This window comes from Peromyscus leucopus, unplaced genomic scaffold (genome assembly GCF_004664715.2).
Source record: "Peromyscus leucopus breed LL Stock unplaced genomic scaffold, UCI_PerLeu_2.1 scaffold_112, whole genome shotgun sequence".
NCBI classification, from domain to species: domain Eukaryota; kingdom Metazoa; phylum Chordata; class Mammalia; order Rodentia; family Cricetidae; genus Peromyscus; species Peromyscus leucopus.
In genome coordinates, this window is record NW_023504248.1 from 60,884 (window position 1) to 84,465 (window position 23,582).

The following is a 23,582-nucleotide window of genomic DNA, read 5'->3' on the forward strand; positions in this document are numbered from 1 at the left end:
TAGAAAACTCTTACCTCTTAACATATTACCTCTTTCTGGTTGGTGGCTTAAACACTGAGAGAGCCACCACTTCCATTCAGGTTGCAGAAGGATATGGTGGAGAAAATTCTGAGCACAGGAGTGGGTTTGGAACTGGGTTACTTCTGCAAGACTACTAGACCCATAGAAGGGCATTTGGAAGACACTATCTTCCACAGTAAAAGGGTGAAAGCCTTAGTTTTATTGTTGGTCAAAGTTTAAAGGTGAATTATTTGTGTCATTGGCCCTAGAATTGGATATACCTCAACATACATACACCTAGCCAGACTGTTAAAATATATGCCCACACCCAGCATTTAAACACTTTGATCATACTACTGACTGTGTGGGTTATATCCAACCAATTTCCTTTGCAGTCATTGAAGGAAGGGCAGAAACAATTCCCAGCAGTATGAGAGTGCTGTTGGCCTCCAAGAAAAGCCAACAGAAACAGTCTGAGCAATAAATAGAAATTGTGTCCTTCCTTTCTGAGCCCTGGAGACGTTACAGTACAGCTGCCACCTAGTGGCCATCGGAAAGCTGTTTCCAGCCTCTGGTTAGATAGTATATAAGTACCAGAATTCCTTGCAGAATCCTTAGAACAGTTAGCCAAATTCATTACAAAGTCCACCAGCCCTGGCATCCCACTTTTACATTACATCCCAGAATCGGGTACAGGAATCATCTGCTGTGGGAGAGCTAGTGAAGACCACACACTAGATCACTGAGAATCTCTAAATACTACCCCAGTATTTCAGGCAGATTTGCCCTCAAAATCCCTAGGAGATGCTTAAGCAAGCAGCCCGTTGTGACATGGTGGAGAAGTGGTCCACTCCTGAAAAGGAATGTAGTCCCAAACTCTACTTTTTTTGTCAGAGTTGTAGTCCAGACGTCAAATGTACTCCAACACCTCAGTTAACCACATCAGTTGGAGGGTCCAAGGCACATAGCCTAATCCCATAGCAAAAGAACTCTACCCTTAGCCTATAGTGATTTTTATGTGTCCCCCAATAAAGTTTATCTGAGGATCAGAGGACAAAGCCAGCCACTATAGTAAACATAGAAGTCAGACAGTGGTAGCACACACCTTTAATCCTATCACTCAGGAGGCAGGGATCTGTCTGGATCTCTGTGAGTTCAAGACCACACTGGGAACAGAGCCAGGCGTGGTAGTACATACCTTTAAGCCCAGCACTAACCATAAAGGTCTGGAGGTCTGTACAGGTAGACAGGAAATGACAGAGATGGGCAGGAAGAAGAAGTGATGTAGCTGGCTAGAGAGAGGAAATGTGTTGGCAGAACAGAAAAGCATATAAGCGCGGGTACAGGAAGTAGTTTCTTTGGAAGCTGCGGAGTTGGTGAGGTGAGGTTAGCTGTGGCTTTTCCTATTCTTCTGATCTCTCAGGTTTTAACCCCCGATATCTGGCTCTGGGTTTTTTATTTAATAGGTCTTTTAAGATTCGTGTTACATTAGCCCTTCTTTGTCCCATGTTCAGAAGGAAGCTGTCATAGTATGGCTTCATGGTGAAGAGGTAAAGACTCGGGTGTGGAGTCCATCTGGGTCTCATGGTGAAGACCCGTGGAGTCCATCTGGGTCTCATGGTGAAGACCCAAGTGTGGATCTGTTTGTAGATCACCAGGAGAAGGTAAACACCAAGATCTGGCTGCAGAGGTACAGAAAGTCCCCCAACATGGAAGCCTAATAGAGGACAGCTCCCTAACACTCAGAAGAATGAAGCAGTAGGATTTTGGGTTTGAGGCTAGTCTGGGCTATTTAGTGAGAATCTGTCTATAAAAAAAACAAAAGAAAAGAGCAAACACAATATTCTCTAGAGAGAGAAAATAATTAGTGTGACAGGGAGTTTAAAATCCATTCTTGTTGCAAGGAAAAGCTTAGAGAAAGTAAGTGTGTGTGTGTTTGTGTGTGTGTATGTGTGTGTGTGTGTGTGTGTGTGTGTGTGTGTGTGTGTGTGTGTGTTGGGGGGTGTAAACCATGCATGCAACAGAGGGCTGTAAAATCTCTATAGTTGGTTCTGGCTGCTGTCTTAGCAGTCAAAATGCAGAAACAAGAAGAATGAAAGTTCAAGGCCAGACTAGGCTTAATGGTGAGTTTCAGCACAGCCTAAGCTGCATATTGAGATCTTGTCTCACAACAACAGAATGGTTTCTGTAGGAGATAGCTGTTCTATGACCTTGAAACACTGTCCAGAGATGTAGCAGGTAACTCACTACCTAAGACCTTGAAGTCCCTGCCCCTGGGGCATGGCTCAGGGCTACCCTTAAGACCTGGGACACAGTAGGCTGCTCTTCTGTCCCTGGTGGACTTGGAAGCCGGGACGGTCTCAGGTGGAAGAACTGATCCCCACCACCAGAGAGACAATTCTCTCTTCTGTCTTGTGAGTTTTCCTTTCTAATAAATCCCTTTGCCCTTTAAGCAAACTCCATGGATTTCTCACTTTAGCTTTCTTTTTCTCTGCCCCAGTATTCCCATTCACACACTCAAAGGAAATAATCTGTGCCCAAAGGCTAAGTAGTCAATGAGTAATCTCTGTGTCCCTAGAGCTCATGATCTCTATGGAACACTGCAGGAGGATGGTGGGGGGTGGGGGGTGGGGTTGGGGGTTGGGGGTTGGGGGGTTGGTAGCTACAAGCACTGCACCAGTCCAGTTATGATAGGAAGGGACTGAAGCTTCCAATTTTCCAGTAAAGTCAACCAAGACGACCTGATTTCACTGCAAAGGCTCAGCCAAACAGATCTTCCCAAATGGATTGGATGTGAAGCAGGAGGGCAAAAGACCACTCTGGAAGAAGCTGCTTGAGACGCTAAGCTCGATACAGTTCTATTTACATAGCTGGTGAGAAGGGAAGAGGGCAATCAAAACATTTCAAAAGTTATAAAAATTCAAGTCAAACTCCAATGGTGAACTGGCAACATGAGACTTGTACTCATGGAAGCCACGGGGGCTGCAGGCGGAAAGCTGAGAGCTAATAACACAGAGCGGGCACAAGGAAGGGCACACGGCCCATGTGGCCTTTTTTTTTTTAACAGTAATTAGATGAATTTTATTTATTAAAATATACAGTTGTGTATTCATAACACTATTTTAACCAAGAATTGTATATCCAATGGCAGCCCCATAACATTACAGTGCATAGCGACGGTTCCACTTAGTGTAAGGACAATCTAAGAGATTCTCATAGTACCTAAACCATCTAATCCCTGGGGTTTCCAGCCTTTTGCCAACTGAACTCCCTTCCCCCTAGCAGGAGTCCTCTCAAGGCCCTTTCCTAAGAGCAGGACCCAAGGCCAGCATAGATAGTACAGGGATCCCAAAAGCAATGTGGCTCCAAAGACAAGGTCACATTTCAGTCCTGCAACAACAATGAGGGGGTTGCAGAATACAAGAGAGCAGCGGGGAATGGGTTCACGTCCACAGAAAGTGAGCAAGCTAGAAGCCACCTGACCCACAGACGATGTCTGCTCATATCAACTCAGGCTGTTGACCAGCTTGGTCATGGCTTCTGCTGGAGACATCCCTATCCTCCCTCAGATAGTCTTCTATTCCTCAGGAACATTTTGCGCCTTTGGCTTTTGTGGTGGTAATCTAATTGTACTGAAAATTATTTTGATTGTATGTTAATAAATAAAGTTGCCCGGGGGTCAGAGCTATTAGAGCCATAGCAAGAGTGTGGCGGTGTGGCACACGCCTTTAATCCCATAAGATCTCTGTGTGTTCAGGGATATAGCCAGCATTGGAGACATATATGCCTTTAAGACCTAGGGGGCTGTACATTCAGACAGTGACGAGGCAGTCATGTGTTTGGGTTTACAACCAATGAGAAGGCAGAAAACAACATACTATAAAAAAAACGAACCGACAGGAAGTAGGTCTCTCTCTTTTCGCGAAGCTGGACAGGCAGGGAAGGGTGAGATTTTAGCTCTGAGTCTGACTCTCGGCTTTCTCTACATTGTTGTGTTTCTGTTATTTTAATAATTGATTCGGTTGTTATGTTCTATAGGCTTTATACTCTCTAATTAGTTCAGCTTGAACCTATTGGGGTATGCCCAGAGCCCCTCCCTCTTCTCCTTACACTGCACAGTCAGGTATGCCGAGGGCTGATGGGGCAGCACCTCAGGCTATTGCTAGTGACACAAGTGTCCTGCCCAGCATCCCCTGGCTTTCACCTGAAGATGACCAGTGTCCTGTCAATCGGGGTCTGCACACTTAAGTTTCAAGTCATGCATGACAGAACATGTAGGTAAAGTGAAATCACATTGCTGCTAGACTCCTTCAAATCCTTTGACTCTCACTAACTTGAGGCTGCATTTTCATCCACGCCCTCTACAGGGACTCCAATCCTGGCACAGTGTGCTAAGCTTAGCTTCTCTCCATGACTCCTTCAGCCCTGGGTCTCCACTGTTACTGAGGCTGCATGTTCACTAGTGGCTCTCTTGGCCTCTAGTGCTGCCCTGCATGACCGTTCAGTCCTGCAGCTCTCCTGTCACCAAAGCTCATACACATCACCAAATTTGACTGCCAGCTTGAGATGAGCAGATTGGCGGTCCTCTCTAGATGAACAGCTCTGTGCTGACCCTTGGGAAATACTTCCAGAATTTTCATCTCAGCGACGCGTTGGTCTCTTGTTAATCACGCTGGGGTTTTTCATCCCCAGGTAAGCACACAACAATCATCCCTGTAAAGCAGAGGTGTCGCCCCAATGGTGCTGGGTCTCCTGCTAATCATAACTGATTCTTCAGCCCCAGGCAGCAATCAAAACTGCTGTGACCTGTGAAACAGGAGAAATGCTTAGTGAAAGTCGAGTCCGGGTCAGCAGTGGAGAGCAAGCTCATGCAGAAAGACTCTCCAACCCAGGAGAAGCAAAGTAGGTTATAGCAGGGCAGGGCCAGGGAGACGGGAGTTTCAAAAGTTCCACTAACAAAGATTTTTTAAAGCTTTGGTGGGCTAAAGAATCTGTTTTATGTTGTAAAACAACGGATCTCTCAAAACTGCAGGTAGGCTGCACGGAATGTTCTGCTCAGCAAGATGTGGTTAGCCGGGCTGGGGGCTGAGGGGCTGGGGGAAAGGAGGGGGAGGAACAGACACAGAGGCCAGGGAGGGATGCTGCTTGCTCCATTTCTCTTCCATGGATTCCTCAGCTTGAATTTTCATTCCACCTATGACCACCTGTCCAGTGGTGACACAGCCCACAGTTGCCTGGGTCCTCTCACATCAATCATTAATCAAGACAAAAGCCCCACAGATTTGCCTACAGGCCAATACGATGGAGGCCTCTTCTCCAATAGGGATCCTCATTTCAGATGACTATAGCTTATTTAAAGTTGACAAAAACAAAACAAACAACAACAACAAAACAAAGTAAAGGAAAAAACCAAACAAAAATCCCACACTAATGGCACAAGAAGAAATGGCCTTTCTCTCCATGTGCTGCATATGAAGTCTTTGTACAGAAAGAGCCATGTAGATACGCAACTGAGCACAGCTTGCCATCTCCTGGCAAAATGTAATAAATAGTAACTTTAGGGAAGCTCTCATATTTTCAAAGTTCTGGAGCACTTTTTAGGCAATTACAGTATGCCATATAGCGGGATCATGTAGCAGCAACCTGAACATATCCAGGCTGTCGGAAACAGAGGTCAGTGGAGCCCAGCGTGATGGAGTGTGTAAAGGAGGTGGTGAAGATGAGATTTTTACTAGACTTGTTTCTCAGCACAATCCACAGACAACCAATGGTTGGTTTGCATTTTTTGAACATACTTGGTGATCTGGAGGGGCGGTTTGGCAGTTAAAACCATCTGCTGCTTAGTGCAGAAGAAATGAGTTCTGTTCCTGACACTTGTGGTGGGAGACTGACCTGTCACACTAGCTTCAGGGCATCTGACACTTTCTGGGAACTCATCTGGACCTCCTTGGGAACCCATGTACATTCACATACACATTAATAAAACAAATTTTATTTATTTATATTTATCTCTTTCAAGACAAGGTTTCTCTGGCTGTCCTGGAACTTGCTCTGTAGGTAAGGTTGGCCTTGAACTCAGAGACCCACCCTGCTCTGTCTCCTGAGTGCTTGGATTAAAGGCGTGCATCGATACCTGGCTAAAACAAATTGTTTAAAATGCAATAGGGCCCTTTTCCACTTGAAGTTGATTTTTGTGCAGGGCAATGGGTTTAATTGCATCCTTCTACATCCTTCTACATGTAGACATACAGTTTTCCAGCACCATTTGTTGAAGATGCAGTCTTTTAGTGTGTATTTTTGGCATCTTTGCCAAATATCATATAGCTTTAGTGATGTATACTCACTCTTGGGTTATATTGATCTACATGTATGAATTCCAGTTCACTTCATCATTATGCTTGACCAGCAGTACTGAATCCTTGAAAAGGTTGATTAAAATGCTGTGCTTGCAAGTTCATATTCTTACCATGTCACAAAAATTTATTCATTAACTTGTTCCATTATAAATGTTTGTCAATTGTTTATCTGTTGGATTTAGCAGCCTATGAATGGAAGACATCCTTTGTCAGCTACATAGCTGATTAATAATATACAAAGAAATCAACAAAGACTCAAGAAAATGAACAACCCAACTAAAAACAAACTACATTTAGCTGGGCGTGATAGCAAAATGCTTTAATCCCAGCATTTGGGAGGCAGAGGCAGGCAGATCTCTGGGTTCAAGTCCATTCTTGTCTACAAAGTGAGGTCCAGAGAGCCAGGGCTACATAGAGAAACCCTGTCTTGAAAAACAACAACAAAAAGACTATAGGCCAGAATAGAGTGTAGTCAAAAGGGAAAAAAAATGGCTAAGAAATATCTTTAAATGTGCTCAGGATCCTTAGCTGTTAGGGAAAAACAATAAAACCTGTTTTGAGATCTCATGTCATCCTAGCCAGAGTCCTTTAGATTTAAAAAAAAAAATAGACCCCAAAATGCTAGCAATGATGTGGTAAAAGGAGTATTGTCACTGACTGTTGGTGGGGCTGCAAACTGGTCAGTTTCCATTCTGGATATCAGTATGGAGAATTCTCACCAAGCCATAAGTAGATCTACCATATGACCCAGTGATATATACCCAAAGGACTCAGCATCCTATTTTACAGATATTTGCTCAGCCATGTTCATTTCCAATCTATTCACAATAGCTAGAAATTGGAAACAACCTAAATGTCCTCCGACTGATGGACTGATAATGAAATGTGATGCATATACACAATGAAATACTATTCAGCTATAAAGAAAAATGAATCATGAAATTTACAAGTAATGGATGGAACTAGAAAATATTACACTGAGTGAGGTAACCCAGACCCAGAAAGACAAACACCAAGATGTTCTGTCTTATTTGAGTATTATCCTAGCTATGCTGGTTAGTTTTATGTCAACTTGACATAGGCTGCAATCATCTCAAAGGAGGGAACCTCAATGGGAAATTGCCTGTATAAAATCAGGGTGTAGGAAGGCCTGTAGGGCATTTTCTTAACTAGTACATGAGTTTCAGTTTCCTGCTTTGGCTTCCCTCAGTGGACCATTATTTAGGATATATAAGCCATCTACAAGTTTTGACCATGGTGTTTCAACACAGTAATAGTAACCCTAACTGAGACACTGGCTCTGAATCTTTAGGTGTAGCATATAACCGGAGTAATTGAAGAAATCAGGAAAGTAAAAAGGGACCAAGGGGTAGTAGGACACAGGTGCTATGATGGGGAGAAAAGGAAGAGGGGGCATTTTAACTGGATGAGGGGAGGGAAAATAGTACAGAGGGCAGGGAGAAATGGAAATAAATAACACTAGGGATGTTTGGGAAAGCCACAGGAAAATATTTTATGTTTACTTGAAAATACATATCTATAAATTAGTGTGTGTGTATATACATATATTATAATATATTCATATATTTAAATAAAGTTATAACACTTGGAATGATAACGCTTCCCCGAAAGCCATTGTCCATCTAGCAAAAACCTCTGTGCCAGATAAGAGAAAACATCCCTTCCGGTTGTGATCAGAGAAGTCCAAGAGACTCCCAAACAATATACATTATTGTCATTACCCTTGTTAGCTCCCAGAACTTGAAGGCAAGACCCTAATGTTGAAGGAACCACAAATCTCAGACATAGGGCTTGAAGGAATTGAGCTGGAACTGACCTGAACACCTCCTTCCTGAGGACTCTCACAGTATCTAAAGGTGCTTGTATAAGCTGTCAAGGGTGAACACTAATTCATAGACCCATCTCTAAGCCTAAGAACCACAACAGTGACAAACATAGCAAGGCATGCCCAAGCACGTGATAGTGGTACTTATATCTTGGGGGTAACCAATAGCCAACTAGTTAAACTTAAATCTCACTCAATAGGTGGGAATTATGCTTGCTACTACAAACCAAGTCAAGAACTTGGAGCTGGACAGGTCACAGTTCTTAGAGGAGAACCTACTATTGCTACTCTCCCAAGTCATTATACTTCCTAACTGCATTCTAAATATTTATACTTGTGCACATAGATAAGTGGACCTGTTACTCCTCACCAGTGAATCTTCTTTTTTCAGAAGATGGAGACCGTTGCAGAAAGCTACAACTGGTCAAATTCAGAGAACAAGTAATGATGGGTGCCCAACACCAACTGATACATCTGAAACACAATCCCTACACCTGAGACTCCAGGAGCATCTTGTAAAGGGTTGGAATGCTTGTTAAGGGTCAAAGGACCAGCAACCTTTCTGGAAGATTGCCTTTTATATACAGCAAAGGATCTGTATCCATGAACTCACAATACAGTCACCTAAACTAGGTCTGAAAATGACACCAACTGACATGCCAACATATATGGGGTGGGGGGATCTCACAAGCCTACCCTAGGTGAAGAGCTAATGTGCATTTACTGGCTTTTGGGAGAAGGGGATTCAGTGTTCTTTCAGGAACAAGCACCGTAATATATTATCTAATCTCAATTAGTCAGTCCCAAACACATATACATCAAAGCAATACCAAATACCAGCAGGTTGTAGGGTGTGTGTGTGTGTGTGTGTGTGTGTGTGTGTGTGTGTGTGTGTGTGTACAAAAACTAAAGAAGAGGTCATGAATTTGAGATGGAATTGAGCTAACATGAGAGGCATTGGAGGCAGAAGAGGGAGTAATGAGAATGATGTACATACAATACTCATGTGATAGTCTAAAAAAAAAAGTTAAAATTTCACTTGTAATTAAAAAAATGAGAAGCATTTTTTTCTTAACAATTCTCACGTAACTAGATTGTACATAATCAAGTACCACTCACAAGCATCACTCAGTTGTATCAAGCAGTGTTGGAGCACTATAGTTTTCAAGGGAGTAATCTATTACTAACATCAGATGGGACAGGTCATAGAACTTCCTAGCTCATTTGCCTGAGCACACTCTTAAGTGGACTGAGAAGGAGGTGACATCTAGTGCTGGAATTGCACATGAACCTGGGCGTGAGCTCAGGAGTCCTTCACTGCAAGAAATGTGCAGTTTCACCCGAGAGAGGAAAACTTCTACCTTTTTCTGTTCCTTTCTGTGCAGATAGTGTCAGCATCCTACCTTCAGGGAGCTAGCAGCAGGGTCTGCACAGTCCATAGTGAGATTGCAAATTAAACAAGTCTCTGGCTGGGAGATGGCTCAGGGTTAAGTGCACCTGTTGCTCTTGCAGAAGACCTAGGTTTGGATCCCAGCACCCACATACAACCACTTATAACTCCAGTTCCAGGGACCTGACACCCTTTTCTGACCTCTGCAGGCACCAGGCATATACATGGTGCAATACAAGTATGCAGGCAAAATGCTCACAGACATGAAATAAAACAAATACTTTAAAAATTGGGGTGAAAAACTGTTTTTTATCCACATTCCACCTCCTTAGACTTTCTGGCTGGTAGATTTATTGTCAGATCTGATATTGTCACTTCCAAATCTTGTAAGTCTTAGAAGCTGGCAGTATTCTCTCCCAAGTCACTCCTCTGAAGGCTGCATACACACTAGACTTCTTTCTAGCTCGTGTTTTCTCCTCACCTTCTGTTGTTTCTTGCCTTTATATAATCCATCTATGTCCTTGCTGAAAAATAGACATATGAACCTGTTTTGAGGGGTGTTATGACTTTTATTGTTACCGTGTATAACCATGCAAGTTTTCATTTTGACATGTCTTTTTCTTGGAGGAATGTTGGTTACTGCTTTTCATAGAAGGCTGTGCTTTATGGTTTTCTGTTGATGAAAACATATACTTCATAAGATAAATGGCAACATTATAGATTAATTTTAGAGCAGGTTTTTTTTTTTTTTTTTTGGTTATACGATTGGAGGTCTTTCAGACCGCTTCATTTTGGTCGACTCTCCCTCCCCACTCCATCTCCACTATCTTCCCATCTTTTTTCAATTTAAAAATTTTCAACCCCAGTGTTACCCCCTCTGCTTGCCTATTACCTAGGATCTGATCTACTGTCCTATCGCTTTTAAAGCACCCCTTTCCAGTGGTCTTTTCCCAACTCTTGTCACCTACAGGAACTCTAAATTGAATACACAAAATAATGAAATAAAACTGAAATGCACATATGGGAGAGAACATGCATTTGTTTTTTCTCACCTGGGTTACCTCACTCAGTGCAGTTTTTTCCAGTTTCACCCATTTGTCTGCAATTTTCATATTTGTGAACAGCTGTATAAAAATTCTGCTGTGTATACATACCACATTGTCATTATCTATTCACCAGTTGATGGAAATCTACAGATTCCATTTCCTAGCTACTTTGAATAAAGCAGCAATAAGTGTAAATGAGCAAGTGTCTGGGCAGTAGGATAGACAGTCCTTTGGTATATGCTTAGGAGTGGAATAATTGCATCTTATGGTGGTTCTTTTTCGACCCCTTTGAGGAATCTCCACACTGTTTTTCACAGTGGCTGGACCAGTTTGCCTTCCTGTCAAGAGTGAATGAGGGTTCCTCTTTCCCACATCATTGCCAGCATTTGCTAAGATTTATTTTATTGATAATAACCTTTCTGACTGGGTGAAATTAAATTTCAAAGTAGATTTATTTTTAAAATGGATACATCTGTTTAACATTTTTAAAAGTGCTAACTAGCCATTCATATTTCTTCTTTGAGAATTCTTTGAATAAATTTGAAGCTTGTTTTTTTATTAGGTAGTTCACGCACTTGATTTTTTTTTTGAGTTTTGTGTATGCTCTAGATATTAATCCTTGTAGCAACCATTCTTTCAAACTATTTTTGGATTTCCAGCCCCCAAATAATGACAGGGAAACTTCTTATTAATTATAAAAGCTTGGCCTTTAGCTTAGGCTTGTCCCCAACTAGCTCTTATAACTCAAATTAAGCTGATTCTACTAATCTACATTCGGCCATGTAGCTTTTACCTTTCCTCAGTATGATATGTCCAACTTATTTCAAGACTGCTGGTGAAATCCCCATGTCTAGCTTCTCCTCGAGTTTCTTTCTTTCTCTGGGAGTTCCGCCTATCCTCTCCTGCCTAGCTACTGACCATTTGCTCTTTATTAAACCAACCAGAAGGCACCTTAGGCAGAGATACATCTTTACAGTCTAAACAAATATTTGGCAACAAATTCTCAATCAGATGTACAGCTAGTGAAGATTTCCTCACATTTATTTCCTCACTTATTGTTTTCTTTGTTGCACAGAAGCCTTTTTATTTCATGAAATATCATTTGTTAGTTGTTGGTTTTATTTCATGAGTACCAAGAAGACTAGTTAAAAGATTCCTTACACATTGTAGTGTGTTCTATACCCCTTCTTCTAGCAGTTTCAGTCTTAGGTTTTACATTGAAGTCTTTCATCTACTTGGATATGTTTTTTGTGCAGAATGAGAGTTGAGACTCAAGTTTCATTCACCTTCATGTAGACCTTCAATTTACCCAACATCATTTGTTAAAAAGATTCTCTTTCCTCCAGTGTGTATTTTTGTCAAAAATAGGTTTGCTGTGATCTCTTGGGCTTAGGTCTGGATCTACTATTCAAGTGATATATATGTGTCTGGTTTTTTTGTGCAAGTACCGTGCAATTGTTTCTTTTATTAATACAGCTGTGGAGTACAACTTAAGACCAGATATATAATAATGCCTAAAACATTGTTCTTTTGACTCAAGATTACTTTGGCTATCTGGGGATCTTTAGTATTTCCATGTGAGTTTAAGAGTGTTATTTCTATTCTGTGATAACTGGTATGGAGACTTTTATTGGGATTTCAATGAATATATACATTGTTTGGGGCAAGATGGCCATTTTTCGCAGTATCGTTTGTATTCATCTTTGAGCATGAGAGGTCTTTCCATCTTTTAGTGTTTTCCTTGATTTCTTATTTCTCAGTTTTAAAGTTTTCACCATAGAGGTCTTTTACTAACTTGATTAGATTTACCATAAGGTATTTTTTTGTCTATTGTAAATGATAGTTTTCTCTGATTTCCTTATCATTGAGTTTACCATTGGTATATAGAAAGGCCATGTATAGTAATTTTGTATACTGCAGCTTTGCTGAGTTTCTCAATTCTAGGAGTTTTCTTTATCTCTGAGATAAAGCCAGCATGACCTTGGTTTGATCTTTTTGTATTTGTGTCTGCATTTCATTTTCATGTACTGTCTTGTGTGTTCATCAGGACATTGACATGTAACTCTCCTTTGTTGTGTCTTCACATAGTTTGGACACAACATTTAAGACTGGCTTTATAAAAGGAGCTTGGAAGTTTTCTTTCTATTTTTATTTTTTGGAATTTTTTGAGGAGTGGTTGTAATTCTTATTTTTTTGGATTTCTTTGTTTTCTTGAACCTTTTGTGTGTGTTTATTAGAACTCTTTATTCTTTTGAGTCCATGTCTTGAGTTTTGTCTGAGTTATGCTTGTTAGAGACCATTACTATAAGATTGGTTGTTTGTTGGGGGACATATTATCTAGTATTTTCATATTGTTTATGTTTTTGCCATGGGATCTAGGCATTTGGAATTAGGTTGTTGGTTGTATCTTTGATATGAGTTTTTATCCTGTTGGACTTGGGATGCAGTGGTGACTTGATGGTTGAGGGTCTCTGCAAAAAGTGGAGGGATTTGTTAGGATTGTTTTTAATCTGTAGATCACTTTGGTTAATAGTTTCATTCTAATAATAGTAGTTTTTTGAGTTCATGAACATAGGATACATTCTCACTTATCTATGTTCTTTTTTTTATTGGTGAAGATTTACTTTGTATTTATCAGTTTGTCAGTGTTCTCTAAAAGCCAGCTTCAACAACAGCAACACAATACCTCTCCATATTTACAGATTACTTTTGTACTTAAATGTTTTTTTAAGACATTGACACTTTTGCTTCTGTAAGTCAAGACACTTATACTTTCTGCTTAAACTGAGTGCACACATCAGCCAGTGTTGAAAATTTAGGACTTCCATGTCTTTTATGAGCATATATACTGCTCTGGGTATCTGTAAAATTTATAAATTCCACAATACATACTAGCACTTTTGCATGCTATGGTTTCCTAAAGACATTTTTCCTTTAACCTCTCTCTGACCTCAGACAGTCTATTATATGCATTTTAGCCCTAATTTTCAGCCACAAACAACTGTGGATTTCTTAGTTAGTAAGCAATATTTCCAAGCAATGCTCCTACTTTTCCAGTTGACTGGTTTTCAGCTTAGGTGAAATATACATGCAATTATATTCCAGCTGGCATCTGGAAAAGCAAAAGCGGGCAAACACAATAATTCGTAAAATCTGCTCTTTGGTCTTTGGAACCAGAGACTAGGTCTGACACTGGGAACTCAGCCTAGTGTCTTCCCGTGGTCATCCTCTTGAGAAGTCAATACAAGTGAAAATACCACAGCATTCTAGACCATCTTATGCTGCCCTTACATGGAATCATAATTTTCCAGCTTCCTGAAAATCTTTACTTCCAAGATTCATGAAAAATATCTTTCTGACCATTTCTGGTAATGTTCTTCTTATGTCCCATGAGCAGGACAGGCACATGCTCCAACATTTTGTTGATATCACTGCATTCGGGATATTCTAAACCTCCCTAACTCCTATAACTTGATTTATCTTCAGTTGTGGATATCATCTACCCAATACAACCAACACAGAAAACATGGTGTTTTCTAAATGACTTCTCTCTTTTGAATCTTCTGTCTGAGAATTATTATCTTACTTACTCAGTGGCTGAAGCCAGAAGAATGTCTTTTCTCATTTCTTTGGTACTGCAGCAGCCAATTATCAAACTCCCCATGTGCATTGCAGCCTTTTAAGAATCATTTTATCATCCGCCCATCCTAAACTCACTGTTTCCAAGTTATTTCAGGCTTCTGTAATACTTTACATCAATTATGGCCAAGTGTCCTGCCTGGGTAACTTGTGCCTCACTTCTTGCTGCTCTACTTCCTATAAGCATACGCTAAAATCACCGTTGTTTACTTCAAAAGGCCTAGGACACATGGCATTTCCTGTCTTCTGTTCTTACTGTCGTAAACTCATTCAGAATAAAGAATTATGTATACCTAGCTCTGGAGCATCCAGCAAGAGTTGAAAAAAATGAATCTTGAATGTCTAAAAGAGACTCATAATATTACCCCCATAGTAATTTACATAGCCATAGCACAGAAGGCACAGCAATGCAGCATCCAACGGAAGATCTTTACACACAAGCATCAAGAGTGTGTGTGTGTGTGTGTGTGTGTGTGTGTGTGTACTTAGAAACTTTAAAAAAATGAATTCTCTTTCTTGCCTCTTTATCTCTGACTTTGAAATTCCAGCCCATGTTTCTGGGTATATTTCAATATTATCTTGTCTGGTTCCTACCCACGAAATATGTATACCTCACAGTCCTGCACTGAATTATACACTAAATGGAAATATCCAAATCAGTAATAATGCTGTTCCTGCCACAGAAGGAGGGCAAATACAGTTGTTAGGAGAAAGACTAACTCTCAACAGAAGCTATATGTTGAGTGTAGGTCTGTTAAGAAGTCTTGCTTCTGCCATTTACTCACTTTTCATTCCATTGGATTTGCATTGGCCTGCAAGAGCATACTTAATCCAACCATAGCTCAAGCCATATATAAAATTCAGATTTCCAAAACATGAACATCCATGCCTTGATTTATAGAATTACTTTTATACATAATTGTGGTGGTATTGTGTTCCCCAAAATATTGTGTACTCTAATAAATTTATCTGGGGTCAGAGAACAGGCAGCCAATAGATACAAAGGCTAGGAATTGGTGGCACTCACACCTTTAATCCTAGCATTCCAGAGATAGAAATCCCTCTGGATCTCTGTGAGTTCAAGGCCACATTGGAAATAGCCAAGCATGGTGACACACACCTTTAATCCCAGAAAGCCAACCTTTAATCCCAGGGAGTGGTGGTAGAAAGCAGAAAGATATATAAGGCATGAGGACCAGAAACTAGAAGTTTTTGGCTGGTTAAGCATTTGGCTGGTTAAGCATTCAGGCTTTTGAGCAGCAATTCAGCTGAGAGCCATTGGGATGAGGACTCAGAAGCCTCCAGTCTGAGGAAACAAGACCAGCTGAGGATCCGGAGAGGTGAGATAGCTGTGGCTTGTTCTGTCTCTCTGATCTACCAGCATGGACCCCAATAACTGACCTCGGGTTTGATTTTTTAAATAAGAACTTTTAAAATTCATGCTACACATAATACTTTGACTCAGTGTTCAAATGGCCAAATAGAACATGGAACAGTGTGCTGGATAGTTTTATCTTAACTTGACACAAGCTAAGTCATTTGAGAAGAGGGAACCTCAATTAAGAAAATGCCTCCATAAGATTGGGCTGTAGGCAAGTATGTAGGCATTTTCTTAATTAGTGATTGATGGAGGAGGGTCCAGCCATTGTGGGTGGTGCCATTACCAGGATGGTGGTCCAGGTTCTGTAAAAAAGCAGGCTGAGAAAGCCACGAGGAGCAAGCCATTAAGCAGCACCCCTCTATGGCTTCTGCATCAGCTCCTGCCTTTAGGTTCCTGCCCTATTTGAGTTCCTGTCCTAACTTTCTTCAGTGATGGACTATGATGTGGAAGTGTAAGCCAAATAAACCCTTCCCTCTCCAAGTTGCTTTGGTCATGGTGTTTCATCACAGCAACAGAAACCCTAACTAAGACAAATAGTATGCTGTTCTAACCCAGAGGGGCCTTCCTGGAAGGTTTTCTTTACTTCACAGTTTCCTCACTTTCTTGTAGACACTGAACATCAACATGGCCCAGGAATGTGATGACAACATTCCACACATAGATTGATTTGTTATTGGAAATCCACAGCTAGAGACCTTAGGGTTATCACCCTTAAGGCTAGATTTAAGACCTGCTTACTAAGAAGGAAACAATGCCTGGTACTGGAAACCTAGCTAACTGTTCAGTGCTAGTGAAGTCATGGTTATTGAAAGCGAATCTGTAACCATTAATTTACTAAATCAGCATAATCCCTAACAACAATTCTATAAACATTTGTCTTTATACCCACAGATAAGTGTAGTCTTCACCTCTCATCAAGGAAAGTTTTCTTTGCAATAGATGGATGTAAAACAAAGTGTTAAACGGTCTTATTAATAAAACCCAGAGCTAAATATTGGGGTAAAAAGCTGAGAGATCAGAATAACAGAAAGAAGCCAGCCACATTCTTACCCGCTTGGAGAGCTTCTGTCAAAGAGACCTACTTCCTGTATACCCATGCCTATATGCCTTTCTGTTCTGCCATCTCATTTCCTCTCCACCCAGCTACATCACTTCCTCTTTCTGCCCAGTTCTGTCACTTCCTGTCTGTCTGTACAGACCTCCAGACCTTTAAGGTTAACTAGTGTTGGAATTTAAGGCATGTACCACCAGAAAACCACAACCAATCAAAATGCAGAATTATGGAGCCTAGACCCAACATCTACTAAACACTCTTTGAACCTAAGACTTAGGAAACATTGTGAAAGAGGAAGCAGAGGATCAGGGAGTTTGCTGTGAGGTTGTGTCCCACATAATTGGTCATCCAGTGCCAAATGATCAGCCCTAAAAACATACATACAAGCAATATTATATGGACTAAACAGCTTACATTTAGGAATATATATGTATATACAAATATGCATGCAATAGCAGTAGAAAAAGAGGCCATAAATTTGAAGGAGAGTGGGAGTAGGTATATGGGATGGTTTGGAGGGAGAAAAGGGAAGTTGTAATTATATTATAATATCAAAAATAAAATTAAAAAGAAAACAAAAGTCATTGAAGTGTACACTTTATAGTACATACTCTAGTGTTCTTCTATGTCCTCCTCATTTCCCTCTGTGAACACATTATTGATGGTGGTTTCTGCTTCAGATAAATTAGACGCCCCATGAACAGCGTTTCTCAAAATGTCTACTCCATATCTGGCTCGGAGGGAATCTGGGGAGAGTAGTTTTGCTTCTTCTGGGTCTACTGGACCCATCATTCGTCTCCATTCTGCAACAGCATTCCACTTGGTCAGAACCATGAGTACAGACATGCCCCTGCAAATAGCAATTCTTTTAGAAGGCCAGCTCCTTCAAGGATTGAACACAGGGCTAAGGAAAGAATGCTTCTGGTCCATCCAGAACATTTTTTTCCCTAACAATATGATCATGTGCTTCCTATGTTTTCTCCTTTTTCAAGAAGTTTTGTGTTATTTCAGTGCTGTAGTTTAATTCTAAAAAATGAATGTGAATGGATTTATAGTTTTACTGCTTTGGAGACCACATGAACATTGGCATGGACCCAGGACTTTTGCTTCATGTTCACCCTTCAGCCTCTAGTTCTTTAGGGGTTGCCTCCATTGCAGGAAAGCATCTTGCACAGACCACCCTCCTTCCATAGATGTGCTGGTGCAAAGATGTCTTACCTCAGCTCAATGCAAAGTCACCTGTATGGCCAGTCTAATTGGTCAGCATAAACTTTGGTCATCTGTAGAGCACTCTGACCTCTTCCTCCTGCCCCTCCTGCCTCTCTTTCCTGCCTCACCCTCACATCATCCTCTAAATACATAGCCTGAATCATGAACTCTCCCCAGGAAATGTAACCTACAACAGATGCATCTGGAGCATTACTTTCTTAGTATTCATGGTGCAGGTTCTCAGTCATTTTACCCTCTGTGAAGTGGGTCTCATGGTTTCCTCTCCATTTTACAGAAAAAGGAGATTTAAGCATTGTTCTGAATTGGATAATCAAGAACCTAAATCCTGACAGCCTCTACATGTAGTGTGAAGAACTAAAGAAACAGAAGGAGGGAGGGACAGAAAGGAAAGGAAGGAGGGAAGAAATTGTAAAAATAAATAAACTTTAAAAGTTAACAAGGTGTCTTTTCATGAGGCAGATTAGACAGAAAGTTGTTAAAAAATAATTTGTGTTTCCCACAGTTTCTAGAGTGTATAATTACCACTTCTACAATACAAACAACCACATTTCAGAAACTTACAAAGATAAGACTTCTAAGACATTTTTATAAAAGTCTTTTCCTGTTATTTTGAAATAAACTTTGTTTGCATGCTCTGGAGTCAAGTGTATTTCCTTCAGCAAGGTCAACTCAAATCCTGCATCTTTAATGATCTTCAGGATCTCCACTAAGGAAACAAACATTAGTTAACATTGTAGATCATTCACTCCATGTTCATGGTATATTCAAGATCAAAATACCAGAGGAAAATAATAGTTCAACTTGCATCTTGTGGTATATATACATATATAATTGTGTACAATTAAAAGCTCCAAATTAACAGACAGAAGACCTTCAGAATTTTAGCATGAATATCTTGCTCTGATCAACCGATATAGAATCAAAGGGAAAAGGAGATCTGCTGGCATGCTAAGCATGAAGAGATATTTTCATCCTTAGGTCCCAAATGCCCAAGAATGTCTTATATGATCTGTACTGGGGAAGAGCCAAGGTGAAAATTCTTGTCTGAAGTGGAAAAGTGTGCTGAGTGCATTAATACACTGAATCCTGCAAGAATCTCATCAACAGCCTGAGCATTGAAGTTGCATTGCATTCTCCAGACTGAGGGGAACCAACCAAAAGACTTGGAGCTTTCTAGTAAGAAGAAGGGTGGGGAAAGACAGAATTCAGGAGAAAGAGGGCAGGGGAAGGGAAAGGCACAACTAAAAGAAGTGTATCTGACTCCAGAGCATGCAAAGGAAATAGGAAAGAAAGGATTTGTTTTATTTATTCCAAATAAAAAACGCTCAGAGATGCTGGGCTGGGAGAAAAGGTGAGTGAGACCTTATCTGTAGAAAAGCTGAAGGATGCTGGGCCTTTCTTGCTGGCAAGGAAATAGCTAGGATCTACCTCAGGAGACCCTCTGATAACAAATGCGAGAGTCCAAAGCATACAACAGAAATGGGCCAATCCTGTAAGTTTATCGTAAGAAAATGATATCATAAAGAGTAATGTGTATGGTGCTAAGCCACAGTCCAAGAAACAAGTATCTCTGGACTCTCAGGGATTCTTAGTTTTAGAAATGTCGATTTTTGTGATAGGCTTGAACAGAGCAAGCTACCGTCACAAAGCAGTGTGTCTTAGTTGATGTTTCTACTGCTACAATAAAACGCCATGATTGAAAACAACTTGGGGAGGGTAGCAGTTACTTTATCTTGTACTTCCACATCACAGTCTATCATTGAAAGAAGTTAGGGCAGGAATTCAAGAGGCAGAAAATGAAGCAGAAACCATGATGATGTGCTTCTTACTGGCCTGCTCCCCATGGCTTGCTCAGTCTTGTTATAGTTGTTACAAAATTTAGGACCATCTTCCCAGGAGTGGCACTTCCCACAACGAGTTAGGCCCTCCCATGTCAATCATCAATCATCAATAAAGAAAATGTCCTCCAGATTTGCTTACAGTCCAATCCATTCAGGATATTTTTCTCAATTGAGGTTCTTTATTCTTAAATGAATCCAGTTTGTTCAAGTTGAGAATACATGTCAGTACAATTAACTTGCCAACTTGACCCACAAACACATCACTATCCAACCACAACCTTCCTGGTCCATGAACAGATCACAATCCAACTACAACCTTCCTGGTCCACAAACACATCACTGTCCAACCACAACTTTTCTGGTTCCTTCTGTCCTCCAGATGTCATGTTAACATTAATATCACAATGCCAAACATCACAACTCTTAAAACACCCAGTCTTCAAAAACTCAGTCTTTAAAAAGCATCCAGAGTCCCAGACTTCAAGCCTCTCTAAAATATCCTGTCTCTCTAAGACTTTAAAGTCTCTCTAAACTCCAAAGACTCTTTAAAAGTTCAAAGTCAACTGTGAGCACCTGTTGAAATAAAAAAAGTGAGGTAAATACTTTCTTACTCCAAGAGGGAAGCATCAGTTCACAGTTACAGTCAAATCAAAGCAAAACAAAGTTTGAAGGTGTAGAAGTCTCAGTGTTTGATGCCTAAGACCTATTCACAGTCCTCTGGGATCTAAAGAGACCCATGTCTTCAAATTTGCTGTTTGCAGCACAGGACAGCTTATCTCATACACTCAGGCCCACTCCACGCCACACATGCTGCGGTCCTTGGTGGTTGTCCCATGGTACTGTCATCTCCAGAATCCTGAGGTCTCTGCTACAACTGAGCTTCACCTTCACCAATAGCTTCTGGGCTCTTTCGGGGACTCTGACCTTGCCACGTGGTGCCAAACCTCAACTTCTCTCGGTTATTCCTTTAATCCTCAGACTTCTACTGCAACTGAGGCGGCACTTTCACCAGTGGACTCTCACTATGTCCAGCCTCAACTATTCTTCATGACTTCTTTCATGCCTTCAAAATCAGTACCACCTGGGAGACTCTTACACATTACCAAGTTCAGCTGCCAATACAAGCTTCAGCCTTAGCCACCATTGGATCATGGCTTCTGTGTGCTGACCCTGCAGAAATACCTCTCAGAAGATTTTACCTCAGTGATGCTGGTCTCTTCTTAATCACTGCTAATTTCGTAGCACCAGCTAACTAGCACTAGTTGTCCCAATAAAGCAAAGGTTTTACTTTAGTGGTATCGGTCTCTAATCAATTACAGATGATTCTTCAGCTACAGCTGACCAGACACCACTGATTCTTAACACAAAATATCATACAAACAGCCACAGCAGGGTCTTTGCTTTCTTCTGACACTTCACAGGCCAGACCTCCGTCATCTACATTGCTCTCAACATTCTTATCTGCCAAGATGCCACAGAATGGACCATTAAGCTCTGAACTCTTGATTGTTTTTCCAGCCCAAAGCTCTAAGGACCTTTCACAATCCTCCCACAAATATGGTGGGTTCTGTCAAACCAATAGTCCATTCTCTGGTACCAATTTCTATCTTAGTTAGGGTTGATTTTACTGTTATAAAAACACATTAAGACACAGCCAGTCCCTGGGAACCTCCAACCCTCTCTGCTCCAGTTGCTGGCCAGTAGGGAAAACTCCTGTGACCAGGCTCCCCCACCAACCCCCCCCCATCAGACCCTGCAATCTACAAGACCCATGCCCTACCCCAATACCCATCTGTCTGAGACCCCAGTAACTTCCTGAGACAAGAAATCCACCAGCTCTCATTGGAACAAGAGGTGAGTGACTCCTCTCCCACCCAGAAAGTCCTTCCTGTAGTACCCAGGCCCTGGGAAACAGCCAGTCCCCAAGAACCCCCACCCCTCTCTACCCCAGGTGTTGGCCAGCAGGGAAAACTCCTGTGACCAGGCTTCCCCACCAAAACCTCCCATTGGACCCCACAGTCTACAAGACCCATGCCCTACCCCAATACCCATCTGCCTGAGACCCCAGTAACTTTATGAGACAAGGAATTCAGCAGCTCTCATTGGACCAAGAGTGGCTTCCTGAGACACAGAATCTGCCAGCTCTAGCTAGACCAAGGGAGGCTTTCTGAGACACAGAATCCATCAACTCTGACTGGACCAAGAGCCCCAACAAGACCAAGAGTGGCTCCCTGAGTCACAGAATCAGCTAGCTTGAATTGAGCCAAGAGCATCTTCCTGAAAATACAGAATCTGCCAGCTCCAATTAGACGAAGAGCTAAGACTGGACACAGAGGGGCCCCCTGAGACACAGACACAACAAGCACAGAGTGGACCAATAGCAGCTTGCTCAGACACAGCTTGCACCTATTAGAGGAAGAGATGAGCAGACATCAGTGCAAAAATACATACAACAACATAAAGATCAATATGGCATCACCAGAACCAAGCCCTCCTGCAACAGCAAGACCTGAACACCACAATGTAGAAGAAGCAGAAGAAAGCAACCTTAAATATAGCTTCATGAAGATGCTAGAGGCTGTTGGGAGCCCTCCCCAGTGGTGGATGGGTCCTGTAGAGGATGTAAGGAGTCAGTGGGAGAAGGAAGTGAGCCAGGCCATGGTGGTCAAGAGAATCTTGCAGCCTCACTGAATAGCAGCCAGAGTGTTTTTTTTTTAATTTATTTATTTATACAGGATTTATTTAGCAGGGATACATTCATGATGTTCCAAAACATAGATCATATCATTTTTGGTTTTGGACATGTGTTTCACTTCCTTTTGCTCATCTTTTTGTCATCATTAATAAACCATAACAGAACAGAGTTATCATTTTCAATCATTTCCCCTCAAGTTTTGACATCATTAGTAAACAGAGTTATCATTCTTACTCATTAACTCCATGACCCAATACAAAGAATCAATGAAACAAAAAGTTGGTTCTTTGATAAAATCAACAAGATAGGCAAGCCCTTATCCAGACTAACCAAAAGGCAGAGAGATAGCATCCAAATTAACAAAATAAGAAATCAAAAGGGAGATATAACAACTGACAATGAGGAAATCCAGAGAATCATCAGATTATACTTCAAAAACCTGTACTCCACAAAATTGGAAAATCTAAAAAAAATGGACAATTTTCTGGATAGGTACCATATACCAAAGTTAAATAAAGACCAGGTAAACAATTTAAATAGACCAGTAATTCCTAAGGAAATAGAAACAGTCATTAAATGTCTCCCAACCAAAAAAGCCCAGGACCAGATGGTTTCAGTGCAGAATTCTACCAAATTTTCAAAGAAGAGTTACTACCAATACACTTCAAACTCTTCCACACAATAGAAACAGAAAGAACATTACCAAACTTCTTTCATGAGGCTACAGTTACTGTGATTCCCAAGTCACACAAAGATGCAACAAAGAAAGAGAATTACAGACCAATATCCCTCATGAACATTGATGCAAAAATACTCAATAAAATACTGGCAAACTGACTCCAAGAACACATCAAAAACATTATCCACCATTATCAAGTAGGCTTCATCCTAGAGATGCAAGGATGGTTCAACATACAAAAGTCTGTCAATGTAATACACCATATAAACAAACTGAAAGAAAAAAACACATTACCATTTCATTAGATGCTTAAAAGGCCTTTGACAAAATCCAACACCCCTTCATGTTAAAGGTCTTGGAGAGATCTGGAATACAGGGAGCATAACTAAACATAATAAAGGCAATTTACAGCAAGCCAACAGCCA

The 23,582-nt window shown here is 41.0% G+C and overlaps 1 protein-coding gene across 1 annotated transcript in view; it reads right to left on the reverse strand.

Annotated features, from left to right (window-relative positions):
• Window positions 1-10,140: 10,140 nt before the first annotated feature.
• LOC114685716 (thioredoxin domain-containing protein 3) overlaps window positions 10,141-23,582 on the reverse strand; it is a 40,099-nt gene continuing 26,657 nt past the window's right edge. The window contains exons 8-10 of the mRNA XM_037201687.1: window positions 18,504-18,648; window positions 17,324-17,562; window positions 10,141-10,265 (exon numbers count right to left, since the gene is read on the reverse strand). Coding sequence (XP_037057582.1) covers window positions 17,325-17,562; window positions 18,504-18,648 — 383 coding nt within the window. The 3' untranslated portion in view covers window positions 10,141-10,265; window position 17,324. The remainder of the gene's footprint in view (window positions 10,266-17,323; window positions 17,563-18,503; window positions 18,649-23,582) is intronic.